Source organism: Lipomyces tetrasporus (assembly GCF_029532465.1).
Source record: "Lipomyces tetrasporus strain NRRL Y-64009 chromosome Unknown POJ06scaffold_10, whole genome shotgun sequence".
NCBI classification, from domain to species: domain Eukaryota; kingdom Fungi; phylum Ascomycota; class Lipomycetes; order Lipomycetales; family Lipomycetaceae; genus Lipomyces; species Lipomyces tetrasporus.
In genome coordinates, this window is record NW_026611605.1 from 1,097,380 (window position 1) to 1,115,529 (window position 18,150).

General features: G+C 47.3%; 4 protein-coding genes across 4 annotated transcripts; 2 read left to right on the top strand and 2 right to left on the bottom strand.

The window, feature by feature from the left end:
- The first annotated feature begins 2,449 nt into the window (after positions 1–2,449).
- On the top strand, positions 2,450–3,385 carry POJ06DRAFT_27961 (uncharacterized protein). The gene is made up of 2 exons (XM_056189828.1): positions 2,450–2,783; positions 2,836–3,385. The coding sequence occupies exons 1-2, from the start codon at positions 2,773–2,775 to the stop codon at positions 3,347–3,349; spliced, it is 525 nt and encodes a 174-aa protein (XP_056041531.1). The 5' UTR covers positions 2,450–2,772; the 3' UTR covers positions 3,350–3,385.
- Positions 3,386–7,982: 4,597 nt separating this feature from the next.
- On the bottom strand, positions 7,983–9,589 carry POJ06DRAFT_227404 (catalytic protein). The gene is made up of 3 exons (XM_056185745.1): positions 9,559–9,589; positions 8,410–9,484; positions 7,983–8,360 (listed from the first exon to the last, which is right to left on the bottom strand). Exons 2-3 carry the CDS (start codon positions 9,314–9,316, stop codon positions 8,041–8,043), a joined length of 1,227 nt encoding a protein of 408 aa, XP_056041532.1. The 5' UTR covers positions 9,317–9,484; positions 9,559–9,589; the 3' UTR covers positions 7,983–8,040.
- POJ06DRAFT_240585 (uncharacterized protein) lies at positions 9,537–9,935 on the bottom strand (the record flags this gene model as incomplete). Its single annotated transcript, XM_056186097.1, has 1 exon — positions 9,537–9,935. The coding sequence occupies one exon, from the start codon at positions 9,933–9,935 to the stop codon at positions 9,537–9,539; it is 399 nt and encodes a 132-aa protein (XP_056041533.1).
- A 665-nt stretch (positions 9,936–10,600) lies between these two features.
- POJ06DRAFT_260878 (Isochorismatase-like protein) lies at positions 10,601–12,329 on the top strand. The gene is made up of 5 exons (XM_056188535.1): positions 10,601–11,037; positions 11,095–11,129; positions 11,178–11,325; positions 11,422–11,586; positions 11,655–12,329. The coding sequence occupies exons 1-5, from the start codon at positions 10,968–10,970 to the stop codon at positions 11,963–11,965; spliced, it is 729 nt and encodes a 242-aa protein (XP_056041534.1). The 5' UTR covers positions 10,601–10,967; the 3' UTR covers positions 11,966–12,329.
- Positions 12,330–18,150: the final 5,821 nt, after the last annotated feature.

Sequence of the window (18,150 nt, forward strand, 5' to 3'; positions counted from 1 at the left end):
CATAACTTTGCGTGCATTGACCATTTTGTCGGTCTCTGAGGTATTAAAAAACTGCCCGGGATGATGGCGCATCAAATCTGTTCCAGCGGTCCGAATCTCTGGGATTTTGTCAGGGTGTACCGTGCCTTGCATGGGAGCAGCACCCGAGGAGCAACCGAGCTGCAGCACCTTGCTGACACCTAACCCTTCCAGCAGCCTCTCCTGGAATGGATGAAAGCGGCTCCCTAATTATGGGTAGTCCGATAGAATATCGCACGCATCCATTTTATGACGGATGATGCATGGTCAGGTTGAAACGGAGAACGAATAGAGGTGCTGAAATTAGAAGTGTCAGTTGATGTCCAGTAACTGAAAGGTCGGAATTTTATATACCGGACAGCTGTTATGACCTACACGGATGGAGGTTTATTTTCATGGCCTACTCTGATGGTCACTGTAGCGGACTCCTACCATTTAGTCTCTGCGTTGCAGTAGTAGAGAGTCTGGGAATTGCACAGACCATTTGAATGGTATTTGCGGCAGGGCGGAAATGGGATCAATTTCGTGGGCGACAAACTTTGTCCAGTTACTGCACCTTACTGACAGCCACTCAGCTAGCCAATGGTTAGAATCCCATGGTGATCTGTCACTCGCATAAGCGGCAGTATTTGAATACCGCAGCTATTCACTATTTTCGCGTGGGACATGGTTCTGAGGTGTCGCTCTAGGAGGAGTATGAGGACCAGATAGAACAATAATAGCCAGGAAAGGTACGCCGTGCGAATAACGCTTGATCCAGGGACAGTAGTTAAGAAGGTTAGCTATTCGGGTCAGTCTCTATGGTGAAAGCGTCAGCAAGGTCATACGCCGGCCATAAATCACTTAATTCGCAACGGATCATAAATCAGAGCACAGTTTCGTCGCATGAATCAATCATTTTATGTCACAGCCTTTTGTGGAGAAGACAGATGTTACATACTAAAGTAAAAAAGGGATTAAGAAATTCCAGCTCCAGTCTCGGATAATTCTGTCGATCTATTCAAAAGAGGTAGCGCCAAAACTCAATTGTGCCAAGCATTGCGGGTACACCTCTACGGCACTTTCCTGAGTTAACGTAGCTGTAAATAGCGCAATCTGGTCAGGGGTTCAACAGACGTTCAGGTTGCGCATCCGATTTGTATTATTAATGGTGAAATCATTAGCACGAATTGTCAGTACCCAGCTTGCGGTCGTCATCGCCAACAACTGTTGTCCGCCGTACAAACGTGCCTGTTGACTTATAAACTATCCTGTCTAACTGCAATATTCCAATGGCATTAAGTGTCTTAATTAATAAGCGGTGACTTGATATCCATTAGTCGTCATGGAACAGTGATTATAATTTGTACTAGATATAGAGCCACTGTATGATTCCACAAGGCTAAAAAAATATACCCAGCGGCATAGAGTTTTCCCATCCGTGGATCAACTGATGCCGGTCACTGACGGTATTAAAAATGAGAAAGCTTAATGACATTTTAAGTAGACAACGTTGATCCCCGAACGCCGTGCCAATGTTGGTACTTCTCCTCGATCTGAAGTGTGAGTGGCTGCTTGGCGTTGCATGTTGCCCACAAATCAGACGATATGGATTACTTGCATGCATAAATAGCTTATCGCAGTGATTACTCTTTGATACTGATAGAGACAACCGAGAGACTCAGTATAAATCCCTCAATCATGCTGGGAATGAGCACGAATGACCCAATGCCGACAACAAGATGTGGCGGCCAATGAATATTCGGCCTTCGAATTTGCGCTTTTCCACATTCATTTCTATAGGCGAGGCAATTGCGATGATGGTGGATATGACAGCTTGGGCAAAGCCAGTAATTAAAACGTTCTACTAAGTGCCAAGTAAGATCAAGTGTTTAGATCCCTGATTGTCAGATGTAATGATCGGCGGTTAGGGTAGCCCAGGAAACCTCCAGGACTGGCCGTATCGGTGTTACCGTCTGAGGCGTTACACGAACTTACCTTCATGTTCCATGGCATTGGTCCCCCTATCGCACTTACGCCTTTCTTTTACAAATCTATTTCTAGTTGAAAACGATCACAAGTGGCAATCGATCCATTACGAGGGTCATAGGACAGCATCTTCGAAATAATCCTCGATTATTGATGGGCTTCCTGGGATTGTCTATTCATAGCGGTAGCCAACAATTGAAGTTCGAATCCAGCTTGCTAGCAGTTAAATGGTACAAATTTTGGCAGGAAAACACAGAAGAAGACAGCATTAGAGTTTAGTTGTATATATGGGATCTTACCCTCAGTCGATGCTGCTTGCTGCTGCAGCAGTCAGTGCCATCGCGGAATTAGCGTATTCAGTGATACATCACATTTGAACTGCACACGTTCACACACTTCCTGCCGGATATTGGGTAAGCCAATCATTGCTATGCCTCTGATATTATCGCCGCGAATGATTGAGGACAGCGATCTGACTGGCCCGATCTGGTGAGGTCGTATACCAGTTGCTGCCAAACTTTGGCTCTGACGGGTCCTCGCCTGTTGTATCGCCGAACAGTCCAGTATTACCGATGCGCCGTGTAATCGACTGCTGCTTGTGCCAAAGCAATGGTTCGAACAGCAATGGCTGTGAGATATGTGCAAGACACGGTCCGTCCAGCGTATATGTGTGCACAGCTGGAATATATATTTCTGGCGTTTGTCGCCGTAAATATTAGAATCCACTGCCGAATCACGAAGATCTCCTCAGTCGGCTTGTCTTGATCCCGCAGATTTAGAGTCACCATGGCTGTAACGTAAGCTATCCTGGTTAAGTTATGGAATTGGGTCAGCTACTAAACCATTTAGAATGTTTGACATGCTTCGAGCTATATTCGTCTTACTGGCCCTGGCTTATTCCACTTCGGCAGATGAATACGTAAGCAGCACTACGCTATGTCTGTTTAAGGGTCATCCAAAGCGCTCTCACTCTGTCTCTGAAAACGTGTTTTGGCTTGAGGAGATATACAACCAATATCCTATGCCGTTTTATGACATGAGCGAGCTGGGTTATAGTGCGCTCAAGACTGTGAAGGCGACTCTCAGCAACGGGTCGAAAGGTGACGCATTGATATACCTATACCATAACATGGAGGCCGAAAGCGAGAATGTCACGTTTGTGAATTACGACAAGAGTGCTTATCATTTCTCTGGTAGTGAGGTATTGGACAAGGAAAAGTTCAGGGTAGTCGGCGGAGGCAAAATGGTTGTCGAATTTGGTTCGTGCGCTAAGCCGGAGTATCATTGGGAGTATGAAGTCGCTAGCACTAGTACACCGGCGACTGTTTCAGGCTATGTCAGGCGACAAAAAGTAAATCCATAGATGGGTCAGCCTGGTAGTTCGGGGCGCGGAGAAATTCGATGTTCGGATTCAGAGATCGATTATAGAAATTTTTATATATTGTACTGGGAAGCACTGTCAAGAAGTATCTCTCGGAAGATACCAAAGAGAGAAGTATGCCTAGACCCGATTGATGTAGTTAATTTTAGTACTTCTATGACTAGTCCTGAGACTTCCATAACAAGTCGAATTATCTGTGTACTATATCTTTAGCAACAAGCGATTATCTCCTACTGGAAACATAAGTCATTGTATTTAGATGCGCATAGTTAGGTCACTCGCAAATGCACAACTATTTGTGTGTCAATTTATCGTGCGTCTCATTGTCCACGCCTTGTTACTCCACGGTCAATCTTTTTCTTCTCTTGCGAAACGTGCAAGAGCCGAAGGATGACGTCGTGGAAGCTCAGCAAGTCTCATGTGGGCTCACGGTGCGCTGGAGCCAGCCTTTCTGTATCTGTGAGATGATCCCAGATATCGGATGCTCGGGAAGGATTGACCAAGAGAGATTCTTTTCGTATGTATGCCCGACTTTTCTGCCTTTATCACAGACTATCTGGGCTGTAAGACAAATGGGTCATAAATGCTAACAGATATTCTCTTTTCCAGTACTGGACGCATCTTTCAATACCATTTCTAATTGTCAGTCTCGAACAGTCTAGAATCTGAGATAACCACATAGGTATACACTTTGAAAGATACCATGAATGCCGTAGAACACCAACGACGTAGCGGATAATAGCCTTCGGTTAACTGGTGCAAATCTTTCGAGCCTGGTGTACTGCAGATGTCCCGTTTCTAAATCAACGTATGTGCTTCTAGATTCAGATTCCTGCCATTATGACTATTCAAGCTGCAGCATCAGCCCACCCAGCAGCAGATATGTTAAAAACTCTTCCGCGACTCAATTTGCAGACACTGGAGAATGCACGGAGTGTCTCATAGACTAATCCGCTGGGAAACACAAACGCGAGAACTTCTCAGGACACGTCGAAAAATGAGAGTCCTGATGATCTGTCCAACCAGGGCGACTCGGAGATAGCGGAGTGAAATATGTTGTAAATTTTGGCGGAGCTTGCCGAATGGGATAAGCCACGGACGGCGCTTCCTGAAGCTTTAATCAGCCACACTGTGAAGTCACAAATCGATGCACTGCATCTCTCAGGAGTCATGACGCTGCGGCTTGAGGCAAGTAGCGGCTCAGCCGCAGAAGCAACTGCGCCCTGGCCCTCGAGGCCAATATACGACCCCGCGCGGCAGCAACGAAATAGAAGTCAGTAACACAATAACGCCGTCAGAAGACCACGAGGTGTCCAATTCCGTACACAGCCTCATTCTTAGCAAGGTTTGATACGGATGATGTCGAGCTAGGTTTGTGAGTTGGCCGCAAGCAACGCAATGACGTTGTTGACAATATCAACTTGCTTCGCGCAGAAGACGACGTCGAACAGCAAAGCAGCGACGGCACATTGCCTCGTAGACGAGGGTCAAAGGTGTACCGCTGGTTTAGATTTACCGCGTTGTCTTGCTATCGCAAGCTATTCATGTTGGCGTTCGCAGCGAATGTGATCGGAGCGTCATATTCCTGTCAGATACTCCCAAACCGATTCCGAGCACCTTAGTGCTCTTGCAAAAAAATATGCGCGGCGAACATGTCGGCGCCGTTCTCTCCGGAAACGAGCATGTTGTACGCAATCTGTGGTGAATACGGGTTTCATGATCTAACGGGATGGCAGGACAACTTGCTATTTCTTTATGTGCGTGCGTCCCACGTTCCGCAGCGCTGTGGCTTCAAGACCAATTTACTTTCGCGTATTCCATTACGGTGGACTTCACTCCGACTGCGGCATTAGTGGTGTTGTCTGGTGTGCGATCTACTGGGCCATCGCATTGAATAAAAGGGTGCTGCTTGGAGGGACTAATATCCCTCACGTCACCTCCATTCTAGCCATCAGCAGCACCTGCTTGACAATCTTCGTTTTTATTCTTGTCGAGGCATATCCAAAATTGCGTGTGCTGCACCATAATTATTTCGAGCTCATTCACCGTTTCCTCGGCTGGGCAGCAGTAGCTTGTTCTGGGCGTTGCTGTTCATTTCTACAGGTGCGACAGAGGTGAAAGGACGTCCATATGCAGTATGCCTTTATCGATCGGCTGTGTTCTGGTCCCTTCCGCTTGTCACGTTACTACTCGTCTACTCCTGGACACGTCTGCGCAAGCGTCATGTTCGCCCCGAAGTTCTCTCGTCACTAACCATCTCCGTTTTCTACGCTTCCCTTGCTCTCTGCCAGGGTAGTACAATCTCAACCAGGCCACCTCTCAAATGGCATGATACCAGAGCCTTCAGTTGTTAAAGGTTTCTCTCTCATACTTTATGAGGCAGGAGACTGGACATCTAGGCGGATCGAACAAAAGCCCGTCCAAATCTGTGTACGAGGGGCACGGATATACGGGGTTTACGGATCGCGACAATATTTAATCGAATAGTCGTCCGCCACTGCTTCCGGCATCGGACCCTGGCTATCCCTATTGAGTCCATACGAAATCCAGTGTCGCATACTGTGGTCCACACGCGCGATCCGATCACTACCTATCAGTGTGGCGATCCACTCCACTGATTTATTCAAATGGAATGGATGGATGGAAATGGAGGTCTGTGCATCCATTTCCATCCATTCCATCTGCCTGCTGTTACGTAATCCATCCATCCATTTAAAATAGGCGTGGAATGGATGAATGGACGAATGGACAGGATTTTAGGGGTTCGGGTTTTGAAGGCAGGGGCTACCCTTGGGACGCGCTCCAGCACGCGTCTACGTAGTAATTCTTGTATCTTTACGAGTAAACACTCTTACTGTAGGCATCAATATGGCAGAAACATACAAATCTGACAGCGAGACGACAGAAAATGCGCCTCCAGTTACCTTAAAGTTAGTCTCAATCTGGTTATTATGCTGCTGTTGCCCTTCATCCTGCGTATCGATGGCCATACTTCGAGAATTGGTGGGCCAGTGAAACATCGTGGATTGATAAAGCTAAGAAACTCGTTCAGGAACTATGGGACTCAAAATACAGGCATCTTAGCATCTCTTCTGTACACAGCTTGCCGTTAGATGTCATGTCAAGCGGCGGAAGGTCTTCCATATGAAATTTAACAAAAATCGTGAAGAAAGTCGCCAGACACCACTGCTTTCTCAACAGGTGTACCCTACATTATACGAGTACGAGGAGTGGCAACGTTTGCACCTGGACTCGGACCAGGATGTTGTTGATCCGTTATCATATTGGCACGAGAAACGAAGCCTTTATCCCCGGTTAGCTCGAATGGCCCTTGACGTTCTCTCCATTCCACCCATGAGCGCAGATGTCGAGATATTGTTCTCCTCTTGCGGTGGAATGTTAGACCCTTCACGCAATCGTCTGGAGGCCAATACAATAGGTATTGTGCAGATTCTGCGCTCTTGGCAAAAGGCTAGTCTTATTCAAAGTAACGACCACCTTCTACGGATGCCAGAGTCGCATGAGACGTCGCTGAAGGAACAGAAGGAGTTGACGGGTGGTCAGGAGGGAGGAGAGAGCGTTTCAGGGGCTAACGAGGTTATCGATGTGTAGATACTAGATAGTGAGCTTGAATGTATCCATTCCTCCATTCCACTGTCCATCCACTCCACTGATACCCTCCGTGGATCCATTCCATTGCGAAATTGCCCCTTAGCGCCCACTTCCATTCCACGGAGGGTTCCGTGGAATGGATGGAATGGATCGCCACACTGCTACCTATGGCCAAGCGATTGTTGACGAAGAGTACTGTGTCGACTTGGACGCCGTCGTCATCAACGCTCGCAAAGGCGTACGCCTAGATATGGTGCTGGAAAGCTACAAGCTAGGCTAACAGATCGAAGCGGAGGCGGTCTTCGTTGTTGCGAATCTATCCGCGACGGGAAAAGTGGTATACTGGATGAGATCGCGAGGAATATGTCCCTAAGGTCCCACCATCTGGGACTCCTAAATGCGGACATCACGATTCACGGTCATAACGCCGCTAAAACAAATACATGATTGCTATTTCGCGCTACAGAGTGATTATCACTCAAACCTGCAAGTATATCTGTGCATATCGGTGCGAAGTCACTCGGTGCCTGAGGTTGATGCCCGTATGCAGAAGATAAAGACAGCTTCTAGGCAGTCGTTGGATAGAACGGAAGAGTGATGAATCGCCTTGTACGCGTGACAACTCTACTCGGCGAACCGCTTAGGAACAACATATCGCAATTCGACGATAGACCTTTTATGTCTGAGAAAAGTTGCATCGGACAACGGCCCTGGTGACCAAAATGCATCGTGCTGAGCAAAGGCTGGCTGAATGTCGAAATAAAAGAACCCTGCAACGCCGGTTGTCATTACAGTTAAACTCGTTCTCGTACAGGGTTTGCATCGGAATCTAATCGTGGTTGAAGCATGAGCTGCCTAGACCGTGTCTTATCTTCTACATGGGGGCTATGTTAACCCGAACAAGATTTTAGATACGGGGGCAGACCCGTCGCCAATCTCAACGTGCCGCAAAACTTTAGTGTTCAACACCGTGTGCCAAGTTCAGGAGATATTTCAGGACATCTTCTAACAATTCGTCTATTCAGAATCGATACACCGAGCGCATCATGTATGCGACTGATCTAGAATCCATTCGCTTTGATGAAATTCTGGATGTGTACAAACGCATTATTTGCCTCGAAATGAAGGTTGATCGCATGACCAACCCCAGGGACGATATATGCCTGCGACCCGTTACTGGCGGCAGGATACAGTGCAGGCTGGACCATGAGTGATTGGTCGCCGGGTTCGTAGCAGTTAGCTTGGCAGAAGCTCATGTCATATTCTCCAAGGACCACATCCACTGGACCAGTGAAACCCTGAGCAGGCATGATAGGCGAGGTTAATGTGAATGCCTCGCCAATGGTCAGAGTCTGTTTTGTCGCCTCGTCCAGGGCCAAAACTGCGAGAAAATGTAAGCGCGTCACACCCACTAGAGCAAATTCACGTACTTTTAGGATCGAAGTGGGGATAGCGAAAGAAAGCAAATTGATTCGATATCGAAGAACCCGTAACGAGATAGCCGTTAGGAAGGTCTCCGAACCTTAATGGCTGATTCTCATTGGCAATGGCAAAGTTAAAGTCAGCGAATGTGACCCCAAAACCGTTTGTATTGATGGAGAAACCCGTCAGAACGACCGCGTCCAAATCCTTAGGATATTTGACCGTAACTCCAACAGACTGTATAGAACCGTATGAGTGGCCGACGCCGACAACGTTGTCGAATCTGTGTCCGCCAAATCTTCCGTCCCGCAGGGACTGAATCAACGCGTGCGCGATCTCGACTTGGATGGACGACTGAACTACCCGAATGGGATCAGGATGGTCGGAAGCGCCAGTTCCGAGACGGTCATATGAAAACGTCGGATACCCGGCTGCAGCGGCGACATCGACATAACTGTACTGCTTGGCAAAGTCCCAATAAGACTTATCAAATCCAATACCATGTACCAAGAACTGAACGGTTTTGGACGACTTTTTGGCCGACCAGCCGACTGGATAGCAAAGCTTTGTACTGATATTGAAAGCGCCGGAGACGAAAGCATCACCGCCATAAATTTGAGCCGGTAGAGATGAATTAGCAGACAGAAACTCAGCAATTGTCTCCGTCAATGTAAGTTGACTGGCTCCGTCTTCGTAATTAAGCTTTTGGTTCGTGCTTGTTGAAACATTCACGGTTACAGTGCCCGTGATACAGATAGCTTCGCCTCCAGTAGACAAAGACGGAGTAGCGTCTTTAAAGCCATCCAGACTGCCCGGGAATCGACCGGTAACGGGGAAAGCGGTGGAAACACTTAAAAATAAAAGCGCCGAAGTGGTCAAGACCAGAACACTCGGAACAGAAATGAATAGCAACATGTTGTTGGCTCTATTGACTTACTCAACGCCGGCTGAACGGATGCGAGATAAGTGCCATCATATATCACCTGCAATGCCTCACCCTGACGCTTGCTTGCCGTCAGCGCCGGTCCTGAAACATGAAAGCCTGCACATCTCCGAAAGCTAAATGGAAATATTAAATTAAGTCTAGAAGTTTATCAGGTACGAAGTCAGGGTCTCTATTTGCATTTTTGCATAGTTATTGTGAACGCGCTACCCACCTACTCGGTTCCAGCATTGCAGGCCGTGTGACTTCCTCGCCCATGACACGTGCTACTGGCGCATTGGACGTGTCGATGATGGTCACTTCATTCCCCTTGGACAGGGCATTACCGACTTCCATACCGATGAAGGAGCTTCCGACGATGACGACCTTCTTGTTCTTCCCTCCCAATGCTGCCATGATGGCTCGCGCGTCGGTGACGAAGCGTAGGAGGAAGATGTTGCCTAGTTCTTGGAAGCCGGGCAGCGGAATTTGACGTGGAATACCGCCCGTCGCTAGCACGAGCTTCGTGTAGGGATATGACTTTTCTGACTTTGTGGTGACGGTCTTCGTGCCGAAATCGACGGACGACACTTCGTCCGAGACCATGTCCATGTTCCACTGTCCTGACGCAGCTAACGGTTAATCTCTTTCACTGGACATGCCACCTTTGGTCGAAGATTGCCTACCCGAGAATATGCGCCATCCGGACCCTCCGGGAATTTGTATGTGACATGGCCGTGCAAACGGGTTATTTCAGATAGCGCAGCCAAGCTACGAGCTCGGTGCCGACCCTTGCCTATCCATTGCGCGCCGGAACTTTGTCGCCCGTCTGCTCCTTACGCACACCGAAAATATCACCAAAAACCTGTGCTCCAACCATAGAGACGCGAAATAACTTCTAAGGCTTTTATTAATTTTGTGGACTATGTCCTATTGTTGAATTTCTACCTACACAGTTGTAGCCACGCACAGCAACTGACCATTGCTCGCATTACTACTGCTCTTGACTCTACTCAGAATCCTGCGACTATATCTTTGTTGTCGCTGCAGCGGGGCTAAGGGTTTCCGTGAGTTATTTGCTACACTGGGCCGGGCGGACCTCTAATTATTGTCGCCCATAATTTGTCTTGCGGACCAGTGCGAATCCAGGCTCCAATCTTATTACAACCTTACCTGCGCGGCTCATTATTAGACAAACTCTAAATGTTGCCCCGCCGGCCGCCGCCCAATACTCGGGGCCGTTGAATCCCATGATTTGTGTTCAGAACGGGGTTAAGCGAGGACAGTGGCGCACGACGGTCAGAGGCTCCTGCTCAATATGACCTAAAGACTAGAGTCCCAATATTCCCCAGTCCGGGAATGTTCGGCATATATCTGTTACGGGCTAGTTCCGAGGGTTGCCGGCTGGGCAGGACCCGGCAGTTGCCGAATAATTGGGAGTAGTCCCTGAGGCTTAGCTCGACGGCGTCCGACAAATGAGGAGGAGGTGGGTAGAGGTGTGCAGTGATATGGACAACTATTGCAGTATACCGCAATCTTGATGTCAAGAGAGAACTCTAGTGTATTTAAAGGCGACTGATCTCCCCGGAATACTTAACAAGAGCAACAAACAATTCACAATCGGATATCAAACCTGAAGCAATCATGAAATCCTTCCTTGCTATCCTAACTGCAGCCTTGACCATAGTCAGTGGTGTTTGTGCTCGACACCATGGTATGCAGATTCAACCTCCAGAGATTTTACAAGCACAGACAGACTAATATGCGGCAGCCGTTCCTTTTGAGCGCTTGGATAAGAATGATACAGTAAGTTGCGCTCTTTTCTGTAGAAATTGTATACTAATAACACTGCAGCTCCTCCTTGTGCTTGATCTCCAAGTGGGGCTCTACAACCTAGCTCGAGATTGGGACTCGACTCTCTACTACAACAACTTGATTGCACACGCAGCCCTTGGGGAATTGTTTGACCTGCCTGTCGTCCTGACCACGTCAGCTCAACAAGGTGAGAACGCAACACCAAAATCTTTCATTGTTTCTTCGACTTTGTCCAGCTTGCATTGTGCAAAGTCGACATAAAGCTTACACACTTTGCTATCAGGTCCCAATGGTCCTCTTCCGAAGGAAATCCTCGAAATGTACCCTGACGCACCCCTCATCGAGCGACAGGGAGAGGTAGATGCCTGGGACAACGCAGAATTCCGCAAGGCAGTTCGCGCCGCTGGCAAAAGCCAAATTATCATTGCCGGAATCACGACTGATGTCTGTGAGTGACTTTTTGAATCTTTCTTAAGATTGAGTTTCAACCCGCTAACCAGAGATCTCTGCTTAAAGGCACGACATTCCTGGCTCTCTCTCTACGGGCTGAAGGATACAGTGTTTGGGCCAACGTCGAAGCGTCTGGCACTACCACCGAGTTAATTCGTGACGTTTCCAACATGCGGATGGAGGCGGCAGGCGTGAAACTAGTCAGTCTGTTCAGCATCGTCTGTGACCTCATGCGCGACTGGCGCAACACTCCAGGCTCAAAGGAAGTGCTTCCGTGGCTCAATCAGTATTACCCCATCTATGGTATGGTTGCTCGTGGACACGCCGCCGCTATCGACAACGGCACAATAATTCCTGGAGAGGGAGGCCTTGTCTAAAGCAATGCTGAGACCAACTGAAGTAACGGAAGGGGATGTGGTGATTGCTGCCGCTATGAAGATGAAAAATTGCCATTTTTTGGGGAAAATGTTGACGCAGGGGCTGGGATTGGACCGACAGAGCGAGAGAATTACAGCGAAAATCAAATAGCTAGGAGTACTTGAAAATCCTCTAGGTAACATCGTATTTTGATGGTTTTCTTATGAAATTGTCTCAATCCTTTGTCTGTCCTTTTTTTGACTATAAATTTTATAACTTTCACCAATTTATACGGATTGCAAATGCAAGCCCTCAAACTTAACTGCTGTAGACCATATTCTTCATCGCTATTTAGTTGACTCCTCCTCAATCGATCACCCTTACTTTATTGCACCCTGGCATAATGCTCGTGAGCCTATTACCTGCGATTTAAGCCTTTTCTTTGCTCCCAACAGTACAGTCCCAACTGCGCTCTCGGGACTTAGCCAAAATTTTTCGCAGCACAACTGTCCCAACGTACTACGGCACAAGACTCCAATATTTAATTTTCAACGATCACAGCCACCATCCAACAGAATATAATACGGATCGCCGAACACATTTTCGAAGCTGGCGACTGTTTATTCATGCTGTTGAATAATAATAATTTAGGATATACTTGAAATTTAAAAATTTTATAAATCTGCGTATCTTAAGCTACTAATTATCTTTCAAGCAAGTAGATGGATTTAAAACCGTAGCGTAGTATTTGCGTCGACCTAGGAAACCCATGGTAGCGACGGTCGATTTCCTCAAAATCGACCCTCAGCGCAAAAAGGGTTAGGGTCAGGGTAAAGCACGAAACCCACGGCAAATGTCAGCCACGGTCGATTTCCTCAAAATCGACCCTCAGCGGCAGAAGAACGAAACCCACGGCAAACGTCAGCCGCGGTCGATTTTTACGAAATCGACCCTCAGCGGCAGAAGAACGAAACCCATATCCTTGGACAACATGATATGAAGTTGGCCGTGGCAATCAAAGAACTCCTTCGGGACTAAATTTGACGTTATATTAGCGAGCTCCTAACTAAGCGGTACCTACCTTGTGCATTATCCGATTACGTACTTGTGTATCGCTGAATTGTTAGAGGATCCCGCTCAGTTTCGCGTTCCGTGGAACGTGAACAGGTGAAGCTGAATTTGAAGTCGTCATTTCTCTCGATGCACCGTCGTGACTGAAAGTAGTAACCTATAGATGTAAGCTGGCGTTCAGGGGGCTGAACCGTGTCCGAATGTCCGAATTCCCATACTAATGAGCCGCATTGCCGCAGGTACTTTTCGGACATGGTTCAGGGGGGGTGGTTCTGTATACTAATCTGTGTCCGAAATTTCAAATATGGGAATTTCACGTCGACAAGGGCACCATTCGAATCGCTAATTTTGCTAGAATTTTAACAAATTTACCCCCAATTTTTGTCACGCGAACTGAGCGAGTTAATTTTTTGGTGTTGTCGGCCAGTTTGTGCGAGGGTTAGGGCTCAGTGTCCGAAAGTCCAGCGATGGGTTATGTTCTGTGTCCGAAATTGGGGTGACAGAAGTGGTTGTGTCCGAAATTGGGGTGACATCCCAGCCACTCTTTGGGAGGCCCAGCAGGTGTGAGACCCCGCGTCAGAGTCAGAGTACTCACACTGCCTGCGGTCGGACGAGCCTGTTCAGCCCATTAACCACGGGCGATTACAATAATAATTTTGCCAATAGAATTGCTGTAAATAATTCCAACTGAAGGTTCTGTGATTCTGTCATTGATCATGTCTCACCTAAGCACTGAATTTTTTTGTCCTGAGTGTAGTCGCGCGGCGTTCCACAGCAGAACTGCCCTCTCGAAGCACATTTCCGACAATCATCGGAGACTCACATCTATCGATTATAATGGCCAGAGTTATACGCTCGCTGTTACTGAGGATGGTACCAAGTACTTGTGTCCCAAGTGTGAGGCGCAGATGACTGTTGAAATATCAACTATATACTCAATAGGGTAATATAGGTGCACATAAGGAGAGTAACACTCTGCAGTGACTAAAGAATAACTCGGTACTGCAAAGACAGATCTGACGATCGAAGCTTTGCTGATGGCTGTTGAGAATCAACCTTCCAGCTACAGTAGACAGCTCGAAGAGTCACACGTCTACAGCTGACAAATCCTGACAGATACTGACAAATGATTTGTCAGAAGCATCTACGATAGAATATACTATAGGTGCATAGTGCACACTAGAATATTCCAGATGCGGGGGTTGAGATGACGTGTTAAATCACGCTATCCTGATTACGTAATATGATTCTACAGTATTCTACTGTTCATGCCTTAGTAATCAGGCACAGTCTCAACTATATAAGTAGATAGTCAATCCCTTGAGACTGGACATAGATTGTACATTCAATCATCCAGAGACTCACCAACCCCTTCTCTAGTTCATACTTCCACTTGCGCATTCACATTTGCAACAGGTTATGAGCCCTGTGAGCACAATGAATTCAACCAAGTCATCATCCTCCATCTTGACCTCGACCTTTAGCTCGGGTGTTTCGATCCCGATCTATAACAACAAGAACTTCATTATCTGGGAGTCTCGAATCAAGGCTTACCTTCGCGCGGTCAAGGCAATCAAGGCGATCGAGGAAGATGTTCCCATCGATGAAATGACATCTGAAGATATCGAGGCCGATGATATCGCCAAGGGCGTCATTATTGAACATGTCAACGATCTCTTAATGCTCACGTTGAACTCTTACGCACGAGCGTACGACATGTTTGACTCTATTCGTCAACGCCACCGCGCCTCGGCTAAGCAACGCGAAGCTTATCTGGTTGACGAACTTTATTCGAAGAAAATGAGTGATGACGACTCACTTACCAGTCACCTGGAAACCTTGATGTTGCTGCGGCACCAGCTCCAGCTAACCGAAACTGTCATCACGGATGAAATGTTTCTGCAAGCCTTATACAAATCGCTTGCACCGAAGTTTCTAGAACACAAGACAAGTCTCAAAAACCGTCAGCTGCCGCTCAACGAGGCTATCTCCGCGTTAATTCTCTACGATGAGGAATCAGCAAAGGAAAGATCTATTACCCCTGCGGCATATGTCACCGAGAACTTTGCCCGTAGGGTAGGTCCTCGCAGGGAGAATTTCCGCCGTCGGTCCTCTAGAGGGTCACAGTATACCGGAAACTATCGTCCTCGCAGAATGCTAAGATGCACAAACTGCGGTGGAAGATTTCATACGAAAGAAACCTGCCGCAAACTATTGGTTTGCGAGGCTTGTGGTCAGAAGGGGCACGATGCGCCTACCTGCACAGCTCACAAGCGACGTCGTGATCAGAGTGTGAACATGGTGACCACGGATACCATTAGTCACAGCTATGATTCCCACCAGAAGTTGGATGCGACGAGAAATAAGGAGGATATGCTGAATCTTCAAATCGATACGGACATTGATGAAAAAGTGTACCATTTAGACAGTCAATATGAATCTGAACTTGACTGGTACTTGGATTCGGGAGCTACGTCCCACATTTGCAATAATCGCAAACTGTTCTCCTCCTACACTCCCTTCTTTCATCCTGAACCGATTGCCTTCGCAGGACAAAGCTCTGGCCAGTCCCTTGGATCTGGCACAGTATTACTCAAGCTTATACGACCGAACGGCTCGCGAACCAATCTTCTCTTACATAACGTCCTTCACGTGCCAGAAGTACGGAAGAATTTACTATCCACTTACGATCTTACGAAAAATCGCATCAAAATAATAATCACCGACAATGGCTTTCTCTTGACTCGCAATCATATCGTCATCGGAACTGGAAGATTATGGCATCGACTGCTGAGGGTTAACACATCTCACGACAAATCGCTTCGCCAGGTGCAGAGACATCAAGCGTTCATATCACAGACCCAGGCTAAGGATATTACACTATGGCACCAGCGATTAGGTCATCTTGGGATGCAGAATATCAGACTCATGAAGTCTAAGGACATGGCAAACAACTTTATATATAAAGATACAGAAGCCGATCGAGTGTGCGAAGCATGCGTAAAAGGCAAAGCACATGCAGCACCATTTAAGAAACGTTCTGAAAGGGCCGAGCAGCTACTCGAACTAGTTCATTCGGATGTGTGCGGACCGCTCGATACACAATCATATCAAGGCTATCGTTATTTCGTGACGTTTATCGATGACTATTCGGCCATGGCGTTTGTCTACCTATTAAAACGCAAATCAGAAGTATTCGGCTGCTTTCAAGAGTTCCTCAGCATGGTCGAAAGACACACTGGCAATAAGTTGAAAATCCTGCGAACCGATAATGGGGGCGAATACATCTCAGGAGCATTTATCGATTTCTGCAAAGGACAGGGAATAATTCATCAATTCACGTTGCCAGGTACCCCCCAGCAAAATGGAGTTGCCGAACGACTGAACAGGACATTATTAGAAAAGGTGAGATGTATGTTAGGACACGCAGGACTACCAAAGACTTTTTGGGGTGAGGCACTCCTCACTGCAGCTTATCTCCGCAATCGCAGTCCTGCGAAGATGTTAGTCACACATACTCCATATGAGTTATGGCACCATCAGAAGCCAAACCTCGGCCATTTGAAAGTGTTTGGGTGCATAGCTTACTATTTTGTCACTGATGACAAAAGGAAAAAGTTGGATGCAAAGGCTAAGATTGCCATTTTCCTTGGTTATGCAGAACGGAACAAGGCTTATCGCCTATATGATCTTGAAAAGAAGGCCATCCTGCTGTCACGAAGTGTTATCTTTGACGAATCACAATTGTACAGTGATCGAATACAAGTTAGTGATGACGGCTACTCACTGCAGTCTTTATTGGAAGAAAGAGCCAACGACAAATGGGCATATGATGAGTTTACCGCAATAGGCACCCTGCCAGAAAGTGAAAGATCCGTGCGTGTAGGCACCATGAGACATGAAGGCACCACGATACACGACGACATCACCCGGCATGAAGGCACTATCCCGCGCAGACGCACCCATCGTGTAGGACGCACTGCTGAGAGCATAGGCGTCATCCCCACTGAAGGCACCGCTGGAAGAAGCGAAGGCACCCGTGATAGTGAAGGCGTCATGCAGCACGAAGGCACCGCTGAAGTCGAAGGCACCGTACATGGCGAAGGACTCATAGACGATTCCGCGATAGGTGAACACACTCGCGAAGGCCCTGCAAATTCTAATTCATCTAGTGGCGAAAGCAGTTCAAATAATTTCAGAATTGTCGTACCGATTAAGAGAGTGCCGAGAGGTGCACGGATTATTACTTTTCCTGAATCAGCTCAAATCGCAGAAGTCGAACTAACAAATGAACCACGCACGATTAAAGAAGCATTCTCAAGACCTGATCGACGAAATTGGAAAGAGGCTTGTGATGCTGAATATGCATCACTGATGAAGCACAATACCTGGTCGCTAGTGTCGTTGCCAGCCGGCAAAATACCGATAGATTGTCGATGGGTGTTCAAACGAAAATTCAAAGCAGATGGGACACTCGATCGCTACAAGGCACGACTCGTGGCTAAGGGCTTCACTCAGCGTTTTGGCGTCGACTACGACGAAACTTTCTCACCAGTCGCGCGCGCAGAGTCTATCCGAACCTTAATTGCGATTGCAGCACAGCGTACCATGCATTTACATCAAATGGACGTGAAGACAGCTTTTCTAAACGGCAAACTTGATGAAGAAATATATATGAATCAGCCACCAGGATATATGAAAGACGCAGGCATGGTATGCAAATTGAACCGCAGTCTATATGGCTTGAAACAAGCTCCTCGGTGCTGGAACAAAGAAATCAGTGATGCACTCAAGAAAGAAGGCTTCGAGCAGCTCCAAGCTGACTGGTGCATATTCAAGAGAGTCAATTCTGAGCATGACAAAGTCTTCCTCGCAATTTATGTCGATGATATTATAATTGCTGCAGACTCAGCACAATCGCTCCAGCATACTAAGCAACGACTCAGCACACTATTCGAAATGTCTGATATGGGGCAGCTCAATTATTATCTTGGCATTCAAGTAGGGTCAGGGTCAGGGTCAGGGTCAGGGTTAGGGTCAGGGTCAGGGTTAGGGTTAGGGTCAGGGTTAGGGTCAGGGTTAGGGTTAGGGTTAGGGTTAGGGTTAGGGTTAGGGTTAGGGTTAGGGTTAGGGT